At 39.0% G+C, this 17,571-nt stretch overlaps 1 protein-coding gene across 3 annotated transcripts in view; it reads right to left on the minus strand.

Annotated features, from left to right (window-relative positions):
* Positions 1–17,571, minus strand: part of Dock11 (dedicator of cytokinesis 11) — a 195,427-nt gene that overhangs the window by 20,491 nt on the left and 157,365 nt on the right. For all 3 annotated transcript variants that reach the window (XM_075956583.1, XM_075956582.1, XM_075956581.1), the window contains 3 exons: positions 15,308–15,523; positions 15,167–15,224; positions 10,059–10,165 (listed from right to left, as the gene is read on the minus strand). In XM_075956583.1, the coding sequence (XP_075812698.1) occupies positions 10,059–10,165; positions 15,167–15,224; positions 15,308–15,523 (381 nt within the window). The remainder of the gene's footprint in view (positions 1–10,058; positions 10,166–15,166; positions 15,225–15,307; positions 15,524–17,571) is intronic.

The raw sequence follows: 17,571 nt of genomic DNA on the forward strand, positions 1-17,571 counted from the left end.
TTTCCCTGACTGATCTTCCTGACTCGAGCCTTGGTACTTTCCAGTACATCCTCTGTGGATACATCACAAGGTTCTGATCATGCCACTGAGAATCTGAAAACATGCCATCACTCACAAAACAAGGGGCAAGCTCCTTCGTGTGGCACACATGGCTTGCATGATATGGTTAGTGCTTCTATGATTCTTTATTCAACAAGACAAGAGCTCTAATAACAGGAAGGCTTACTAGCAATTCTCCTGAAAAACCCTCTACCCTTCTACCCCTCTTTAGAATAGCTTAGGTACTACCATTCTAGATGTTTTTCCTGGTCCAGATAAGGAAGACCAGGTACAAATACTTTGTTCCCCACTCTACCAATCAATGGTGTAAATATTTATAGTTCTACAATATTTGCACACTGTCTAGATAGTAACTGACATTCCGAATAAGCTGCGACTCTTTAAGGGTGGAAACAACCTTATTTCATTCACTGCCTTCTTTTGTAACTCACTATCAATGTGACTAATTGGATAAGTATGTTACTATGGTTAGCATTTCAGCAGGCTGGGCATGGTGGCACATACCTCTAATCTTAGAGCTCAGGAGGCAGAGGCCGATCAATCTCTATGAGTTCAAAGCCAGCCTGGTCTACATGGCAAGTTTCAGTCCAGCCACAGCTACATAGTGAGATCCTGTCTCAAAATACCAAAAACTCAGTTACAAACTAATGGTGTTTGTTTCAGAAAGTGATAGTTGTCTAAAAATGATAAAAAAGATAAGGGATATACCACTACATAAGCCTAATAGATTAACAAGTGCAGAAAAAGGTATTTAATCTGATACATACAAGTAACATTATACAACTTGAACGGATTATATATGCATTTAGAAATATACACACATAACAACAATGAAAAGAAATGAGGCCATGAATTTGAAAAAGAGTGTGGGGAACACGGGAAGGTTTGAAGGGAGGAAAGAAAAGGGGGAAGTGATGTAAATATATTATAACCTCAAAAATATTTAAAATAAATCTTTAAAATTATTATATATCTTTTTTTAAAAAGTCAGCATCTGTTCATGATAGTAAAAAAGAACAGCGGATGGAAATGAATAGAAGGGACGTTTCTTAATCTCAAAGAACATCCACTACACACTGAAGGCCAAACACTGTTATTCTAAAGCTGGGAACAATGCAAAGATGTACACTCTCGCCATTTCTGCTCAGCACCACCATAGAGGTCTGAGCTAGTGAAATATGGCAATCAAAAGGGAAAAGGCATACAGACTGACAAAAGTAAAATTGTGCTTCTGTGTAGATGGTATGACTGCCTATGCCCTAAATCATAGAGAATACGCAGATGATTATAGTAAGGATGACAAGCAAATTCTGTTAGAAAATAGAATGCCAGTGAGATTTCTATATCCTAGCAACAATACATATTGGAGAATAAAATAGAGCAATATCTAGTACGTAAAGGCCTATCATTCCAGCTGTTCAGAAGAATAAGAAACAAGGCTTACAAGTTTAAGGCCTGTCTGAACTCCAGAGTGAGTTCAAGGGAAGTTCATGTAAGTGGAATCCTATCTTAAAAAGTGAAAAAGGCTGGGGATATAGTTCAACACTTGCCTAGTATGTGTGAGGTCCTGGGTTCAATTCTTCCCCAACCCCTCATAAAAAGCAAAAACATGAAAAGTAAGCAGTAGTATTTATGACAGCATTAAAGCACCTGATATATCATTATAATATCGGATAATATCTCATAATAAATCTCACAACAACAAAAATTTACCCTGAAAACTGCAAAATAATGCTGAGATAAATTAAAAATAGCCTAAATGTTTACTAATTGGGTGTCATAGTGTTGTTACCTGCTCTGTTCTCTATATAGTAACATAAATTTAACATTCCAGCCACACCTTCAATTTCCAAAAGGTCATTTTTGAAAAAAACATGCCTATACATTTTATACGGCAATTCAAATTCTACAGCACTGTTTTTTAAAAAAAGAACACTGAGAAAGAATAAAGTTAGAGAGCTAACACTCCCTGAGCTTACAACGTCTCATAAAGCCATGGTAATAAAAAAGTATGGCCCCTGTACTCCAGCTCAAACTGAGGGGTGTAGCTACCATCCCTCAACAAAGAAGCTTATTTTTGTAACAGATACACTATTCTAGAAAGCCACAACTGGCAGAGAACGAGTGATAGTAGGGTACTCAGCCCAAAGTGATACCCAATGCTCTGGAAACATCGAAGAAGAGGGGGCAGAAAGACTGTAAGAGCCAGAGGACCAAGAAGTCTACTGTGTGATTGTGTCTTCCAGCTACGACAGTGAAGCTGCACCCATGAAAGCTCAGCAACATGGCTGCCTAAAGAAGAACTGGACAAATGGAAACCCCAACTATAGATGGAGGAAATCTCATAGGGCTCCATCCCTAGTTATGACTAATTAATGCCCGCTGAAAGAGAGAATCAGTCTTCTCCAGGGATGAGCTCCCTAATTGGTTATCCAATCCTAAATGGTCAGAACTAAGCACACAGGCATACACACAACTCTGAACAGAGTCAGCAGGTTACATTAATGTATTCTTGTGCATCTATGTTTATAACAATAATAATTAAATAAAAAGAGGCCATGAAGTTGAGAGGGAGTACAGGGAGTGGGGGATATATGAAAGAGGTTCTATGGAGGGAGGAAAGAGAAAAGGGGAATGATTGCTATATTAATTAAAAAGAAAAGAAAAAAGTATGATATTGATGTTGACTTGTACAACTGGCTGAGTGGTAGAGACAGGGACTAGAAATAGACCATATATGCAAAGAGGTGAGGTTTTGACCAATGTGCCGAAGGAAATTCAAGGACGCTAAAGGAAGCTTATATTTTTCTCTAAACGACATGGACTGCTTACGCTATGTCTATAAAAAGTGAACTGTAGGCCTGCGTGGGCGCCAGCCTAGCATGGGCAAGGTCGTGAGTTCAAATTCAGGAACTGAAAAAAAAATGAACCCCTTCCTTCAACTTTGACTGCTATCTTATTCCAAGCTCAAAACATAGTTTTAGAAAACAGAGGGTTAATGCTATCATATTCTTGAGGTAAAGACATTTTTAAACTATAGATAGAAAGAAAAATCATTAAAAACTTAAAGTTAGACTTTACACACACACACACACACACGAGAGAGAGAGAGAGAGAGAGAGAGAGAGAGAGAGAGAGAGAGAGAGAGAGAGAGTGTTCCTGGCACACATAGTGATATGCACCTGCAGTCCTAGCGATTGAAGGTTGAGGCAGGAAGACCATCCTGGAGTGAGATCATGCCTCCAAAAAGAAAAAAAGACCTTTCTGTTTAACTGGATTAAATTGAGAAAATTAAATAGACAAGCAAAGACTGGTAAATAAACACCCATAGACACGCATATGCTGTAAAGAGTTAACAGTCAGGATATAAAGAGGATTCCCACAAATCAGTCATAAGAATAGACAGTGCCACTTTTAATAGCTAGAAGGCATGTCAACAGAGAAGATACACAAGAGGCCAGGGGAAACATGAAAAAGTGCATTAGGGATCTGTAATGAAAAGTCACGATGTGACAGATACTAATTCATGCCTAATATAATGGTTTAAAAAAACTAGAAACATCAGATGTTAACGAAGATATGGAGCAAGTCATTCATCGAAAATGGTTTAACTACTTTGAGAAACACATTGGAATCCCTTTAAAAAGCTAAGTAAATTCGATCTGGGTATTCTGCTTCACTTTGGAGTATTACTGAAGAGCAATGAGGACATATGTCAACCAAAGAAGAACATCTCTAAACTGAAAACAATTCAATGTTTATCACCTGGAAAATGGGTTGAAAAATTATTATTATGGTGGAATATTATTTAGTAATTAAAACAAACTTTCAATATACTCTACATTATGGAGAAATCTCAACATTAAACTGAGGAAAGGAACACACACATACACACACTGAATAGTTCCATTTTTCTGTATTATTTTTAACAGGGTTTTTATTTATTTATATTTTATGTAAATGGGTATTTTGCTTACATGTAAGTCTGTGCACCATGTGCATGCCCCATGCCTGTCGAGGTCAGAAGAGGAATTTAGATCATCTAGGATTGGAGTCACAGAAGGTTGTGAGCTACCATGTGGGTGCTGGGAACAAATGAAACCTGTGTCCTCTGGAAGAGCAGCCAGGGCTCTTAACCACTGGCCTATCTCTCCAGCTCAATAATTTCACTTTAATGACGTGAAAGCTAATCTATGATGATGGGAACCATATGTCAGTGGCAAAGAGAAGCTCTTTTAGCATTTCATACTACGGTCCAGACAGGACTGGAAACTTACTTTATAGCCCAGGGCAGCCTTGAACTTATGTCAATCCCCCTGCTTCAGACCTCCGAGTGCTGGCTGTGATTACAGACATGAGCTATCCTGCCAGACCAGAGAGTGCTTTTAAGGGGCACAAGAGAACTTTATCTGTAGGAAAGTATGTGTTCTATTTCTTATTTCTGGTCGTAGACTACATTGGTGTATATAATTGTCAAAATTCATCAAACCATTCCCTTAACATGTGATATATTATATATTCTATATTTAAGCTATTAAAAATCAATACAGAAATAAATTTATAAAAATGAGATTCATATTAGTAGTTTAACTCACACATAGAAGGACTAAATGGAAAACTACTTTGGTTTTCACTTCAGTGTAATTCTCTCTCTCTCTCTCTCTCTCTCTCTCTCTCTCTCTCTCTCTCTCTCTCTCTCTCTGTGTGTGTGTGTGTGTGTGTGTGTTTGCATGTGCATATGTGAATTCAGAGATAAGAGGAGCATACACAATGTCATGTTGTATCACTCTCAACCCTAACACATTGATATGAGGTCTCTTATGAAACATGGCGCCAACAGCTTTTGGCTAGACTGTCAGGCCAGCAAGCTCTGGGGATCTATCTGTCTCTCTCAGCCAGTGCCAGGGTTTACAGCTACAAAGAGATGCACCTACTTTTCCTCTTGGTGCTAGGGCTCTAAGCTAACTTATCCAGTCCTTATGTCTATGTAGCAAACACCCATTGAATGATCTCTCCAGACCCAGAACTTAGCTGTGTTTTTGTAAGAGAAGGTCTTTCTTTATAGCCTAGGCTGACCCGGAACACACAACCATCTCCTTTCCTCTCCCTGCAGACTACTGGGATAACAGATGTGTACTGCCAAATATGGCTTATTTTAATGTGACTTCTAAATCATTGTCACCTTTTCCAAAGGTGAGAGTGAGCCCAGACAAACTATAACTTATAATCAAATAAAAGCATATATCGATTATTGCAAAAAAATCCAAAAAACAAGGCCATTTCTTTTTTTTTTGTTTTTTCACAACTTACATACTGTTTATTTAGTTAAGTCCCTAAAATCAATACCTTTGTCTGTACCTCTTTTGTTTAAAATACATCATGACATGGCAAACAGCCATACAAATGAATTTTTCTAAACCACATGCATTGCTAATGTTTCTCTCTTGCACATTAAAAAAAGAGTATCAGAAATCATAGCATTTGATAGATCAACCTAAATGTATCTTAATATTAAATTACTAAAGAATGTTAAGTTTTACATTTCTAAAATTATAAATTTTCTTTGAAAACGTCAGTCATTTTCCTGAGCAACATTTACTAACAGGAGGACATATTTCAACCATTGAAACGAGAGGGAAAGTGATTACATTCAATATTAAGAGAAAATAATAGTTAAAAATGTAGCTCTCCACCAAGCAAATAGCGATGAGCTCCCAAGAAGGTTTGCAGATGGAACCAATCCTGTTCTCAAGGATGAAAAGCTCACTGAGGGCTGATAAACCTTTGGAGTAGTCACCTTGTAGATGATTCTACAATTGATTCTTGCATACAAAGAGGAAAAGTAAGGCCTGTTTTGACTGCTACTGCTGAATCTCTTTCCTGAAGTTCCATGGTCTTATTAAGATTTGTTTGCACTGCGAGCTATGGATAGTTCCAAACCAATGGTCATACAGATGGCCTTGTTTAACCGCAGTGGGTCACAGAATAAAATGACGTACACTCTAGGAAGGGAATTTGTTGGGTGGAGGGGAAGTTGATGGGAGCTGAAGGGAGCTAAGAGAGGGTGGTGGGGTAGTGAGGGTAAATAGAACATATATACATACATGGAGTTGTCAAAGAATGCATTTAAAAACAAAATAATATTAAAATTGTGGGATGTCTATGCTTAGATCACAATTGTCAACTCTTTAGGAATAGCTATTTACACGTTAATTTTTGCATTTTGAAGGATATGTGGTTTTTATATTTTAATTTGTTCTTTAGAATAACTTTCTTCCTTCACAGTCTTGGGAATATAATCATAATTAGTAAGATTAAACAGGATGTATTAAGTGATAAATATATCTTGGTGAGGAGTGGTGATAGCGAAACAGTGACTATTTAAGCAAGCGTATATGAAGACTCCTATGGTCCCTTTTCAACTCACATTTTATTGTTTTGAATTAAAAAAAATTTGATGCTGTTTTTAACTCATCAAATCTAAAGGGCCTATATGTTTTCAATATATACTATTTTCATATTAAATACTGATTATTCAGTTTTCCAACTTCATTTTTTAGGAAAAATCAGAAATGATTTTAAATATGAAACACAAACAAGGCATAAGGACAAGCATTAAATCTAACTATATCAGTGTTCTGTTCACGAGAGGCAAGGGACAGAAGGACACTTGAGGAAGACAGCTTAGGTAGCACTGGGAACCAAATAAGAATTTCTAACAATATTTATCCTTAGATTTTAATTGCCTAACTTAGCACTTGAATTTGGTTATACTGCTCCTCTATGTTTTCACTGATTTGCTCAGGCTTCACAGTCTCTAGCCGTTTTCCTTAGAGACTTTAGATCTTGATGTTTAGGTTTCTGCCTCAGTGTTCAAGCAGTCTGCTGATTAATCTAGGTAAATCTTTTCTTTTATCAGCAAATATTTTTAAAATCTTGTCACCGCCACAGCTCATCTATGACTGTCTACTTGTATATTCATCTTCCTGTCCACTGTATATCCAATAAATATTGACTGCCAATTGGAAAAGTTGGAGATACCAAAGCTAAGAATTCTTTCTAAAGGCAAGGAGATAGTCATAAAACAACAACAACAGCAACAACAACAATAGAAAGACAGACAGACAGATAAAGAAAAAAGAAAGAAAGAAGAAAGAAAGAAGGAAGGAAGGCAGAAAAGGAAAAAAGCAATCCTAATATATTTGTTCCTAGGACAAGGCCATTTCTTAGAATAACTTGATGCTGCCATTTGGAAGACAAGGCTAAGATGAAGAATATATTTATATATTTGACTCTGTTGCCACATACTAAAAAACCAAAATTCTAAAGGACATTGAAGCCTCAGATAGAGAAAAGGGAAATTGTTTCCTCTCTTCTCCTTCCTCCTTTTCCCCTTGAGACAGAGTTGTTCTGTAGCCAGGTTATTCAGAAACTAAGTACCTGAGACAGTTCTCATGGCTCTATTTCTGCCTCAGTTCTCTGAGTACTTGGATTACAGGTCTGAGCCACAGTGCCTTGCATACTTCCTACAATTTCTTGGGAGGCAGAATCTCCTTCTGCTGCTCAGGGTAGCCTAGAACTTGAGATCCTTTCTCCCTCTGCCTTCTAAGAATTGGGATTAAAGCATTTGCTGCCATGCCAGGCTCAGCGTGGCTGCTATAAAAATAGAATTTTGTGGGATGGTACACTGCTTCAGTCTCTGCTTCTGTGTGTTTCTTTCCTTTGCTCATGCTCCCAGCCTTCACGAACTGCTGCCCATTTTCCATCTGTGTTGCTCTGGTCTTCACTTGCTGTTATATCTTCCAGATGTTTATTTCCAACCCAAGGTCCCTTTACATAGAATTCTGCATTTCAAGAAGTCTGATTATTTCCATTTTGATAACCTTTCACTTCAAGTTCTACTTTTTTCTAAAATAGCACTCATCAGTAACCCAAACCTCAAAAGACAAATATGGCATCTGTTTGCTTGTTTGTTGTATTAGCTGTCAAGTGTGATAAGAAGGCTACAATCCACATAACCACAGAGATTATGTATAGAGTAAGAGACTAGGGGTAGGATTGGATCACCTTAGGAAGGGGAGATAGAATAGTTATGGATTTATGAATGGATGGGGTTACTGAAATAGGAAGATCAAGAAGGAGGGGGAAGGAAAGGGGCTAATGGAGGGATATGGGGAGGGACAGCTAAAACCAAGGGTCATTTGAGGGTTGTATATTGAAACCTAATACAGTAGAAGCTTCTTAAAATATATACATAAATAGCCGGTCAGTGGTGACACACGCCTTTAATCCCAGCACTCGGGAGGCAGAGGCAGGCAGATCTCTGTGAGTTTAAGGCCAGCCTAGTCTACAGAGTGAATTCTAGGACAGGCTCCAAGGCTATACAGGGAAATCCTGTCTTGAAATAAAACAAAACAAACAAAAAAGCTCGGCATTTGGAATTTTATTTTATAAGCAATACCTTCCATTTTAAAATATTTTTATTTCGTCATGGAAGACAGTTTCTTTGTAGCATTGTCATGTGTACCTGTCATGATAATGATAGCCACTCCCCTCTTCTCTTATCCTCTAGCATACAAATACAAACTTTGGATAGTTCAATTATATAACGCTTTTAAAGATAATTGCTGGTGTCTAAGTCCAACACTATTTACTTATTGCATTATTTAATTATTGTCTGCATGTATCTTCCATGAAAATATATAATTCAAACTTTTTTACAGTTAAAAAATAAGTACTCATCACTTTTCCTGCAAAAAGCAGCTATTGTTTCCCCACAATTCCCAGACCTCTCCTAAGCAGCATTTTTCTTCTTCCATTCCTAATGGTATTTCCTAAGTTATTTTTTTTGTGTGTTTTTTTGGGGGAGGGGGCAGGGTTTCATGCAGCTCAGGCTGGCTTCCCATACTCTATGTAACTTAAGGTGGGCTTGAAATGAAACTTCTGATCCTCCTGCTTCTACCTTCCAAGTACTGAAGTATAGATGTGCACCATCCTATCCAGTTTATATGAAGCTGAGGATCAAACTCAGGACTTATGCATGCAAGGCAAGTACTCTGCCAACTGAGCTACATGTCTAACATGGATCTTTTGCTATTCTGGCTTAGACTGTGATAGTCCCACACCCGGACAACTGATTAGACTAGCCTCCTCCAGGACTCTGCCTCCAGTCCCTATCCAGCCTCCTGTAACCCACCTCTCATGTCACAACATGTTAACCGTTCTTGCTTTACACCTCTGACTCTGCAAGACACATACTTTTATTATTTTAATGATGATCTCCAGAGCCATTGGAGATCATAGTTCATCATTTTATAGCCCTTCTATTAGCAAGTCTGTAGATTTCCTCCTATGCTACTGCTTAATAGATCTTCACTGATGGACAACTAAAGCTGTTTTCTATTCATCTGAAGCAGGGAGCCGGCTATTTCCATTTGTACTACTTTGTTACATATGTTTTTGCCTATTTGAATTAGAAGACAATGTTAACTCTGGGTGGTGGAGTCCTTTTTCATATGCTGGATGGGTTCTTGTCACAGACACTGCATTTTAAGAATTAGTTCTATCTATTTTATCTTACACGTGTTTTGCTGCGTGTATTTATGTATACTATATGAGTGCCTGGTGTCCAAGAAGGCCAGAAGAGGGTACCAGAGCCCCTGAAACTGGAATTACAGGTGGTTATCAGTCACCATGTGAGTACTGGGAATCAAACCTGGGTCCCCAGAAAAATCAACAAACGCTGCTAACTGCTAAGTCATCTTTCCAGTCCTCTAAATGTTGCCTTTTAAAACAAGACAATGGGGAGAGTTGCAGAGACAAGATTCTACCCTGTCAAAAGGAATTCCTTTGCTTAGGAAGTTTTATGACTTAAAGTTCACCGATTCTTAGTCACTTTTGAAGTTAAGTCAGATCTAGTAACTTTTAATACAAACCAATCCTGAAATGGGAAATTTCTATAAATGACAAACAATAACAGTACAAGCCTGGGATCTTACTTCACTGTAATGAACATCCATCATTCCAGCATCTTCTTTCATGGCTCCTTCTTCATCTATATTGGGAGTAATTTTCTTGAAGGCTGAACAACCACTAGGGAATAATTCTGTGTGGAAAATCAGAAAGGGAGCATATTTATTACAAAAAATGTTTGGTAAATGACAGACACCCTTAAAAGGATACACTATTTTTATAACACAAATGACTTTGGGTCAAAGTCATAAGAACAAATTTCAGCCATAAAAATAATTTCATGTATTACTCAGAAATACTACCACTCTCCTCCCTGCCCCCAAAGAGACATAATTCATTGTAAGTTGTGTTTTTGGTACACCATCTTTAATAGCTAGTGTAGATGATTTCCTAGTGTAAAAATAATATAAAATACTTATCGTTTGTGCGTATTGTCTATCACCTAGACAAGAAGGCAAACACTTTGGGGGTAACAACTGAATGACCTCTAGTAATCATCTCTAGTGTTTAAATTTCACTGAGAGTTGGAAAGGGAAATCAGTCAGTTATTGGAAGACACTGTCCTAGGATTTACATGACAGGCAGGAAGCGAAACACATGGCAGAGAGAAAACACCCTTGGGGAGACTGGAGCATGAAAAAGCCCCACAGATTGGAAAGTTAGACAGACCTGACACTACCACTGCTTCGCTGTGGGAATTTGAATGTTTGTTTCCCTAATATTTATAATGTTTCTTCATCATCATCAGTACCGCCACTACTATAACAAGAATAATAATAAAGGTTAGTTTGTGACAATGACATGAACTCATGTTTGGAATAGAGCCTAGCATGTAAAAAGGACTGAATGCATTATTGGTGCTAAATAGGCCCATCAATGTCTTAAAGCCGATTTCTCAAGATAAATGCTGTCAGCTGGAGCCCTGGGAAGAGGGGGAGTAAACTCCACCTGAAAACAACTTTTTACAACTATGGCCCCAATTGTTATTTGTGGAGTGAGAAGACAGATAGAGAGAGCTACGTGTCTTCCTAGAGCCTGGGTTTTCTGGGATCTTGTGATTTAGAGAACAAACAAAGCGCACTTTAGATGCACCTAATATCAAACTTACATCTGTCTTCCTATCTCTGCCTCCCAAGCGCTGAGATTATGGGTGAGGTACCCTCCACCTAGCTTTGACTTGGATTCTTGATCTTAACGCTTCATAGCTACTGCTTTCGTATGCCCACATGCCATTCTAAAGATGGAACCAGTCCAGGTAGGTACAACCAGTTGGAGTTCAAGTTATCCCACGAAAAGAGTGGGTAGGATTTTGGAGGTGGGGGTAGTAGTGCCAATTCTTAATGAAATATGAGTGCCAGCCAGAAGAGTAAGTGGTAAGATCTTGAGGTGAGAGCAGAAAGGGGGATGACTAGGGACAAACAAAGAAATGAAGTGCTTTGTGGCATTTTAGCTATATGACACTGAGAACAAAGACTTGGGAATGGAAGCGGCATTACCCTATAAGGAATGGGAAGAGATGCTATGGGGAAGGACATTACATCTTATGGGCTTCCGAGGGAATCCAAACTCCTGAAGCTTTGCTTAAAGAGGATGCTATGTGGTGGTCCAAGAATGCAGAAAACTTGACTCTTGTCTTCCCTGGGGGAAAGAGTTGTGCCCTCTCTCAGGAAAAGAGCCAAGAATGCCAAAATCTCTTAGAGAGGGAGATCCAGAAAGGCTGAGGTTCTCAGACAAAATGAAAGACAGTCTGACTTATCTTGAAGATTATATTTGGGGACAAGAAAGAGTAACAACAAAGCCCCACTTTCACTCTTTCCACTTGACTTGGCTAAAGGGAAGGGCATGAGAATCTGTAAGGTGCCTCTGGTACAAAGAGCAAGTGGAAGGCTGGCTGTTTGAGGGTGGGGTGGGGAGTCTGGGGTGGGGAGGCTGGGGTGGGGTCAGGGTCAACTGTATACTCCTTCCACTTTCATTTTCTTTTCTTTTGTTCTTTCTTCTCACAGGGAGTGGCAAGAATGAGACAAGGTCTCCCACTGTAGCCAGGACTCCCTATGTGGCCCAGGCTAGCCTCAAACTTCTAACCTTCCCACTCCTGAATGCTGCAATTACAGGCATGATCCACCATTCTTGGCTTCCTTCTTCCCCCTTTTCCTGGCACTTCAGTGCCTGAAACAAGGAATGGAAGGTTCCAGCAGTGGTCTTTCACTTATGCAGATACCCCTCGGGGCCAGGAAACAACTGGATAGAACAAACTTTGTTTTTATTATTTTAAAAAAGTCTAAATGATAGAACATTTGCTTCCAATGTATCAGCTAATTGGCGTTCTATTCCATTGCAATTAAGAATATTTTTTGTAGCTCACTTCAAGAGAAATGGCTTAAGGGCCAGCCGAGGGCATAACTCAACAATGGAGGCCTTGTGTCCTACATATGCCACCCTGATTTCCATCCCAGAGGGAGGGGAGAGAAAGGGAGGAGGGGAAATGAGCTACAAGTACAGTGTTTAGACATTCCTGCTAGACACCTGTCAGGGATTTACAATGTAAACACGCCTTTTATATTCCGCATCAATGGACAATTACTTGAAAGTAAAGAACTCCAGAGTATTTTCATGGTCATCACTGAATGATATTTAAAGCATATTTTGCTTAAATATTGGGGTCTTTTCTAATAGTGCTGGGTTGTAGAGTTCTCACAATGGATAGCAGCTATCCCTTGGGGCCAGGAAACTGCCAGAGCGAACAAACTTAATTATTAAAAAAAAAACAGTCTACATGCTTCCAATGTGTCATCTAGGCAGCATTTTAGTCCATCTTGATTAAGAATATTTTTATAGTGCACTTAACTGTTTTAGATTAGCCATCTATCTTGATATCCTTCTCATAGTTTAAGCAGCTAATTGAAGAAAGAAGCTGTTTTGGAGATTTTTTTTTTTGAACCCCTGAAGCTGAGGTGGAAAAAACCCTGAGGAGTTTCTACTACTGCTACTCTTTTAGAATAAGGTTCTCTAGTTTAAGGAAGTAAAATTTTCCAGGCTCTAAAATAGACAGCACCCGTAAATAAATATATAAACAGCATTCAATTTTTTTGGGGGGGGGTCGAGACAGGATTTAACAGCATTCAAATTTAACATCTCTTTGTTTAAACTGAAAAACATCATTTTTCCTCCTTAGCTCTGTGATTTTAGTGAAGGATTAGTAAGTACCTTAAGGGTATTATGAAATACTTCAGTGACAAGTTTGGGCTGCATCCACTTGTTAAGACAGGTCAGATTGGTGATGAAGGTAGCTGCTTAATGTTTAAACAACTAGAGCAAAAAACGATCTTTCTAAAGTTAAGGATGGGCTAATGGAAAAGTCATTCTTGGTTTTACTTAGACTGAAGGTCTTTTACCTGTGAACAAAACAAGGTTCTTGGGAAGAATTTCTAATATAGTTACCTATTTTCAAAATCTGAAGCGTTTGTTCTTGATGGGCCTGGACCCCTCACTTCAACGCTAACTAGAAAGCTGGGCTAGCCAGAAGCCAGTTTCTTTGGAAAGCATTTAAAGTCACAGTACTGTGTTCAAGGTCTTCATGTCAATGGATTGGGAATTGTGAGTGTATGACATCAAGTTTTGTTTTTAGGGTAACTTGACAAACACATCAGTGTTACAATTTTAAAAAGATGAAATGAGTCTTATTTTCATAAACCCTTTCTCCATTTTAGAACTACTCGTAGAGACAGGGTGTATAGCTTGGTGCCAGAGTACATGCCTGTAGCCATCTGATCAATCCCTAGAACCAGAAAAAAAGAAAAAAAATGAAAGAAATATATGCACTAAAAGGAGAAAATTGGAATACACTAATTTTTTGTTTTTTTTAAATAAATCATTCTTAATTTTTGTTTAATTTAAAGTCTTTGTATTTGTGAGTGAAACAAGATTCTCAGGAAGAATTTCTAATATAATTACCTATTTTCAAAATCTATAGAGTTATTTGAAAACCTAGATTGTTCAGAACTACTACAGTCTCAAAATATTAATTTTAAAAAATGTAAAATGCTGGAGATATTGCTCAGATGGCAGTATGCTTGCTTTCTCAACATTCACACAGCTCTGGGTTTGATACCCAATGCTGCATGAACTGGGTGGGGACGGGGGTGCATGCCTGTAATACCAGCACTTGGGAGCAAGAGGCAAGAGAAGAAGTCCAAGGTCATCCTTGGTTACATAGCAAGTTTGAGGCCTGCTTGGGCTACACGCGATCCTACCCAGGCCCCAAATTTAAATGAAAGGAATGCATAATTTAATCTTTATCATTGCGTTTGGGAAGAATCTCCACAATGGCCATTATTTTATAGGAGGCAATGGAACACTGAACCTTAGATGTGAATGAAAAACACAGAAAATCTAGAGTTAAAAGACGAGGCTGTGTCCTCATAGTCAAAGCTTGAGTAACAGGACTCCCTTAAGCTGCTTTCGTTTTGCCCTCATGTTATTTGGTTGACTGGCTTGAAGGAAGCAGCAGCTTAAGCACTGTGATACATAGCAGATGTCTTGATTGCAATCGCCGCTGCAAGTTAACTTTTAAACCTTACTCAATTGTTTTGCTATCCCGTAGTTATAACACGCAGCAAGATTATTTGGGACAGAGAAGCACGGAGGCTGATCCCGGAATTGGAAATCTTGAATGAGGAATGCAGAGCCATTGATGTCCTCCGAGGGCCTGACGTCCCTTAGGTGTCACTGCGTAAAAATGGCTCTAGATACCTAGTCCAGGGACAGCTGTTGGTAAAAGATGAGGAAGGGGAACGAAGTGATCTGCCTGTATTACACAGAGCTTGTCATGAGCCCTAAGAAGAATTTAATTTGTGGCAGTCATCCAGGGAGATAGTCTTGGGAAATAAACACTGGGCATCAGGCCCAGTCATGTACTATTTAACTTATTCTTGTAACCTCCTACAGAAACCGAAGCCAAAATGAGCAATCCAGCTTTCTTTTATAACAACGTCTGTTCAGCACTCAATGAGGCTGAAGGTAAACACATTTTTTTTTCAAAAAGCCCCATTCTAGTCCATTCACAATTGGAAGCTGAAAAGATAAAAATTATTTTGCCAGCTGAGAGTCCTCCCATCTCAAAACAGGAAGGTCTTACTCTTTCGGTGAAGAAATTCTGCCACGAGAGCCGCGACATGGACATAGCACATTGCAGCCTGGAAACAGATGACAAAGAAGTGTCAGAGCGTGTTCAAAGGAGTTTGAGGAGTCCTAGGGGAACATGATTTTAAGTAGTCACCTCAGAAAAATCTCCATTTTTTATATGAATTTTGGCCATGCTGTCAAGCCAGGTTTTTCTCAGCTCTGGTGTGCTGGCATAGGATTTAGCTAAGCTATACTGGAGGTCAATCAGCATTTCCGGGTCTTTCTCATGCTCCTTCATTTGGGCAGTGGCCATAAGAACAGTTCGGATTCTCTTGGTCAAATCTTTGACTTCTGTGGGAAAAGCAGTTGCCTAATTTCAAAACAAAACAAAACAAGACCCATATATTTAGCAGCCTTATCAATAAGGTCTAAGCGTGATCATCCAATCCTGGGGAACATACTATGGTTTCTATTCCTTGTTAACTGTTCATGGTACTGCATTGGATGTGGCATGTCTAAAGGGGCTTTAATTAGTTATTTTAAAATATATGTAACCAGCTAGGCTTCAAAGGCTTTTGAACTTGAGGGCAATATACTTAAAGCACACGGAAAAACATGACCTTTGGAGCCACACTATCTGGCTTTAGATGCTGGCTCCTCCAACGTATATGCTGGATGTTTATGGTTTACTTATAACAGTAACTGACAGTTATTGGCAGCACATCGGTACCAGGTACTAAGATGGATACACTATATGTTTTCATTTCTACAAGAATCCTATATATTAAGTAGTCTTTCCTTGCACTTCTACCAACGGGAAAACCAAGGCACAGAGCAGTTGAGAGGTTCAGCCAATGTGCCCCGGTTGGTAAGTCATGGAGACAGAACTTCTCTCCAGGCGATCTGGCTCCAGAACTAGTGCTTGACAGACAATTTTCCGTACTGCTAAGTGTGCCTATCTTGCCCACCGACTATAATGCACACCGCAGTGAAAACCCTGCTGCCAATTTTCCATTTCCACAAATGAGAGGTTGTGAGTTACATCACACTCCAGAGAGATTCAACTCTGAAAGTGTTTCTGACCTCAAGACATGGATGGGGCAAGTACATGGTGGTGGGACTTAATATGAATATAATATACGGTTCTGCCTTTCTGTCTGCTTTAAAAATAATTACAATAATTAATAGACATGCATCTTAGCCCTTTCTGCTTACTAACAGAAACTCTACTCCCTGAAGGAAAGGCTTACCTTAATTTACCAGGGTTTGTTGGTAATGGTGGTCTTAGCAGATGCAACTAAGTCATTCACAAATGAATCAAGGGAAAGCAAAGGAGATAGTTCTTCTCAAGGAGAACCAACATCAGCCCTATTCGCTTGGAAAACGTCACTACCTACCTGTATAATATGGCATTGAGCATGGTAACAACTGGGAGGGACATGAATTATTGGAGCATGAGTAAAATAGCAGAAATAGTATACATTGCTTCTGTGCTCATGGGATTAGTTGGAGTGTATAATGATCCCCTGGGAAACCAGCATCGCTGCTTGAAAAGCAAACTTTCCCAGCCTGTGAGCAGCTGGCACAGCTTCGTGTTTTTCTCCCTGTGAGCAGCATTCCTATGGGAATGGGTTTTTGGTAGACAGATTCTACACGTCCCAAGCATCAAGTATGTTGTGACTGAGAGCTTTCGATTTTTTTTTCAGATTTTATACAGTATTGTCAAATATACTAGAATATGACCTTTCCCCAAGAATGAGGACAATTTATCTCCCTGGGAGGATATCAGGACCTGTCCTCTAGGCAACCCAACAAGAGATGCATTTTTACACTGCTCTAGTTTTTAGGCATGTGTGACGAGCCATGGTGGTCAGAATCTTAGGTGTGATTCTGACGAACTGGTGCTGAAGAATGACAGCTTTGGATTGTTCCAGCAAGCCACACAATCAGTCACCATAACTTTAGAAAGTCACAGAACTGACAAACAATGAAACCCTTTTGTGCCATTTCTCCTCTGCTGTCCGTGGATCTGTTAGCCATTCTGAGATTTTTCTTACATTTCAATCACGGGATTTAATTAGCCAGTATTACAAATGGTAACAATTGTTAAGAATGAAAAATACTTGTATCTTCTGAGTAAATTTAGAAGTCAAGCAGAGAAAATGACACCGATTCGATTACTACCAGATGCTCATTTGTTTAATCTACTCAGTTCATGCCGAATTATAACTGCTGGAAAGCCGGTGGCATGTAAAAGCCAGCAGCTCATAAAGCTCACATCCTATACATTCCACACGAACAGTAACTGTGAATTCCATGACAGTTCCATGGCATAAACTCCCTTTGTTAGTTAAAGGGGTTTATATTCATTATTTTGATGATGGGGATCAAACCCAGGGCATTCACCGTACAAGGTAA

This window comes from Microtus pennsylvanicus, chromosome X, assembly GCF_037038515.1.
Source record: "Microtus pennsylvanicus isolate mMicPen1 chromosome X, mMicPen1.hap1, whole genome shotgun sequence".
NCBI classification, from domain to species: domain Eukaryota; kingdom Metazoa; phylum Chordata; class Mammalia; order Rodentia; family Cricetidae; genus Microtus; species Microtus pennsylvanicus.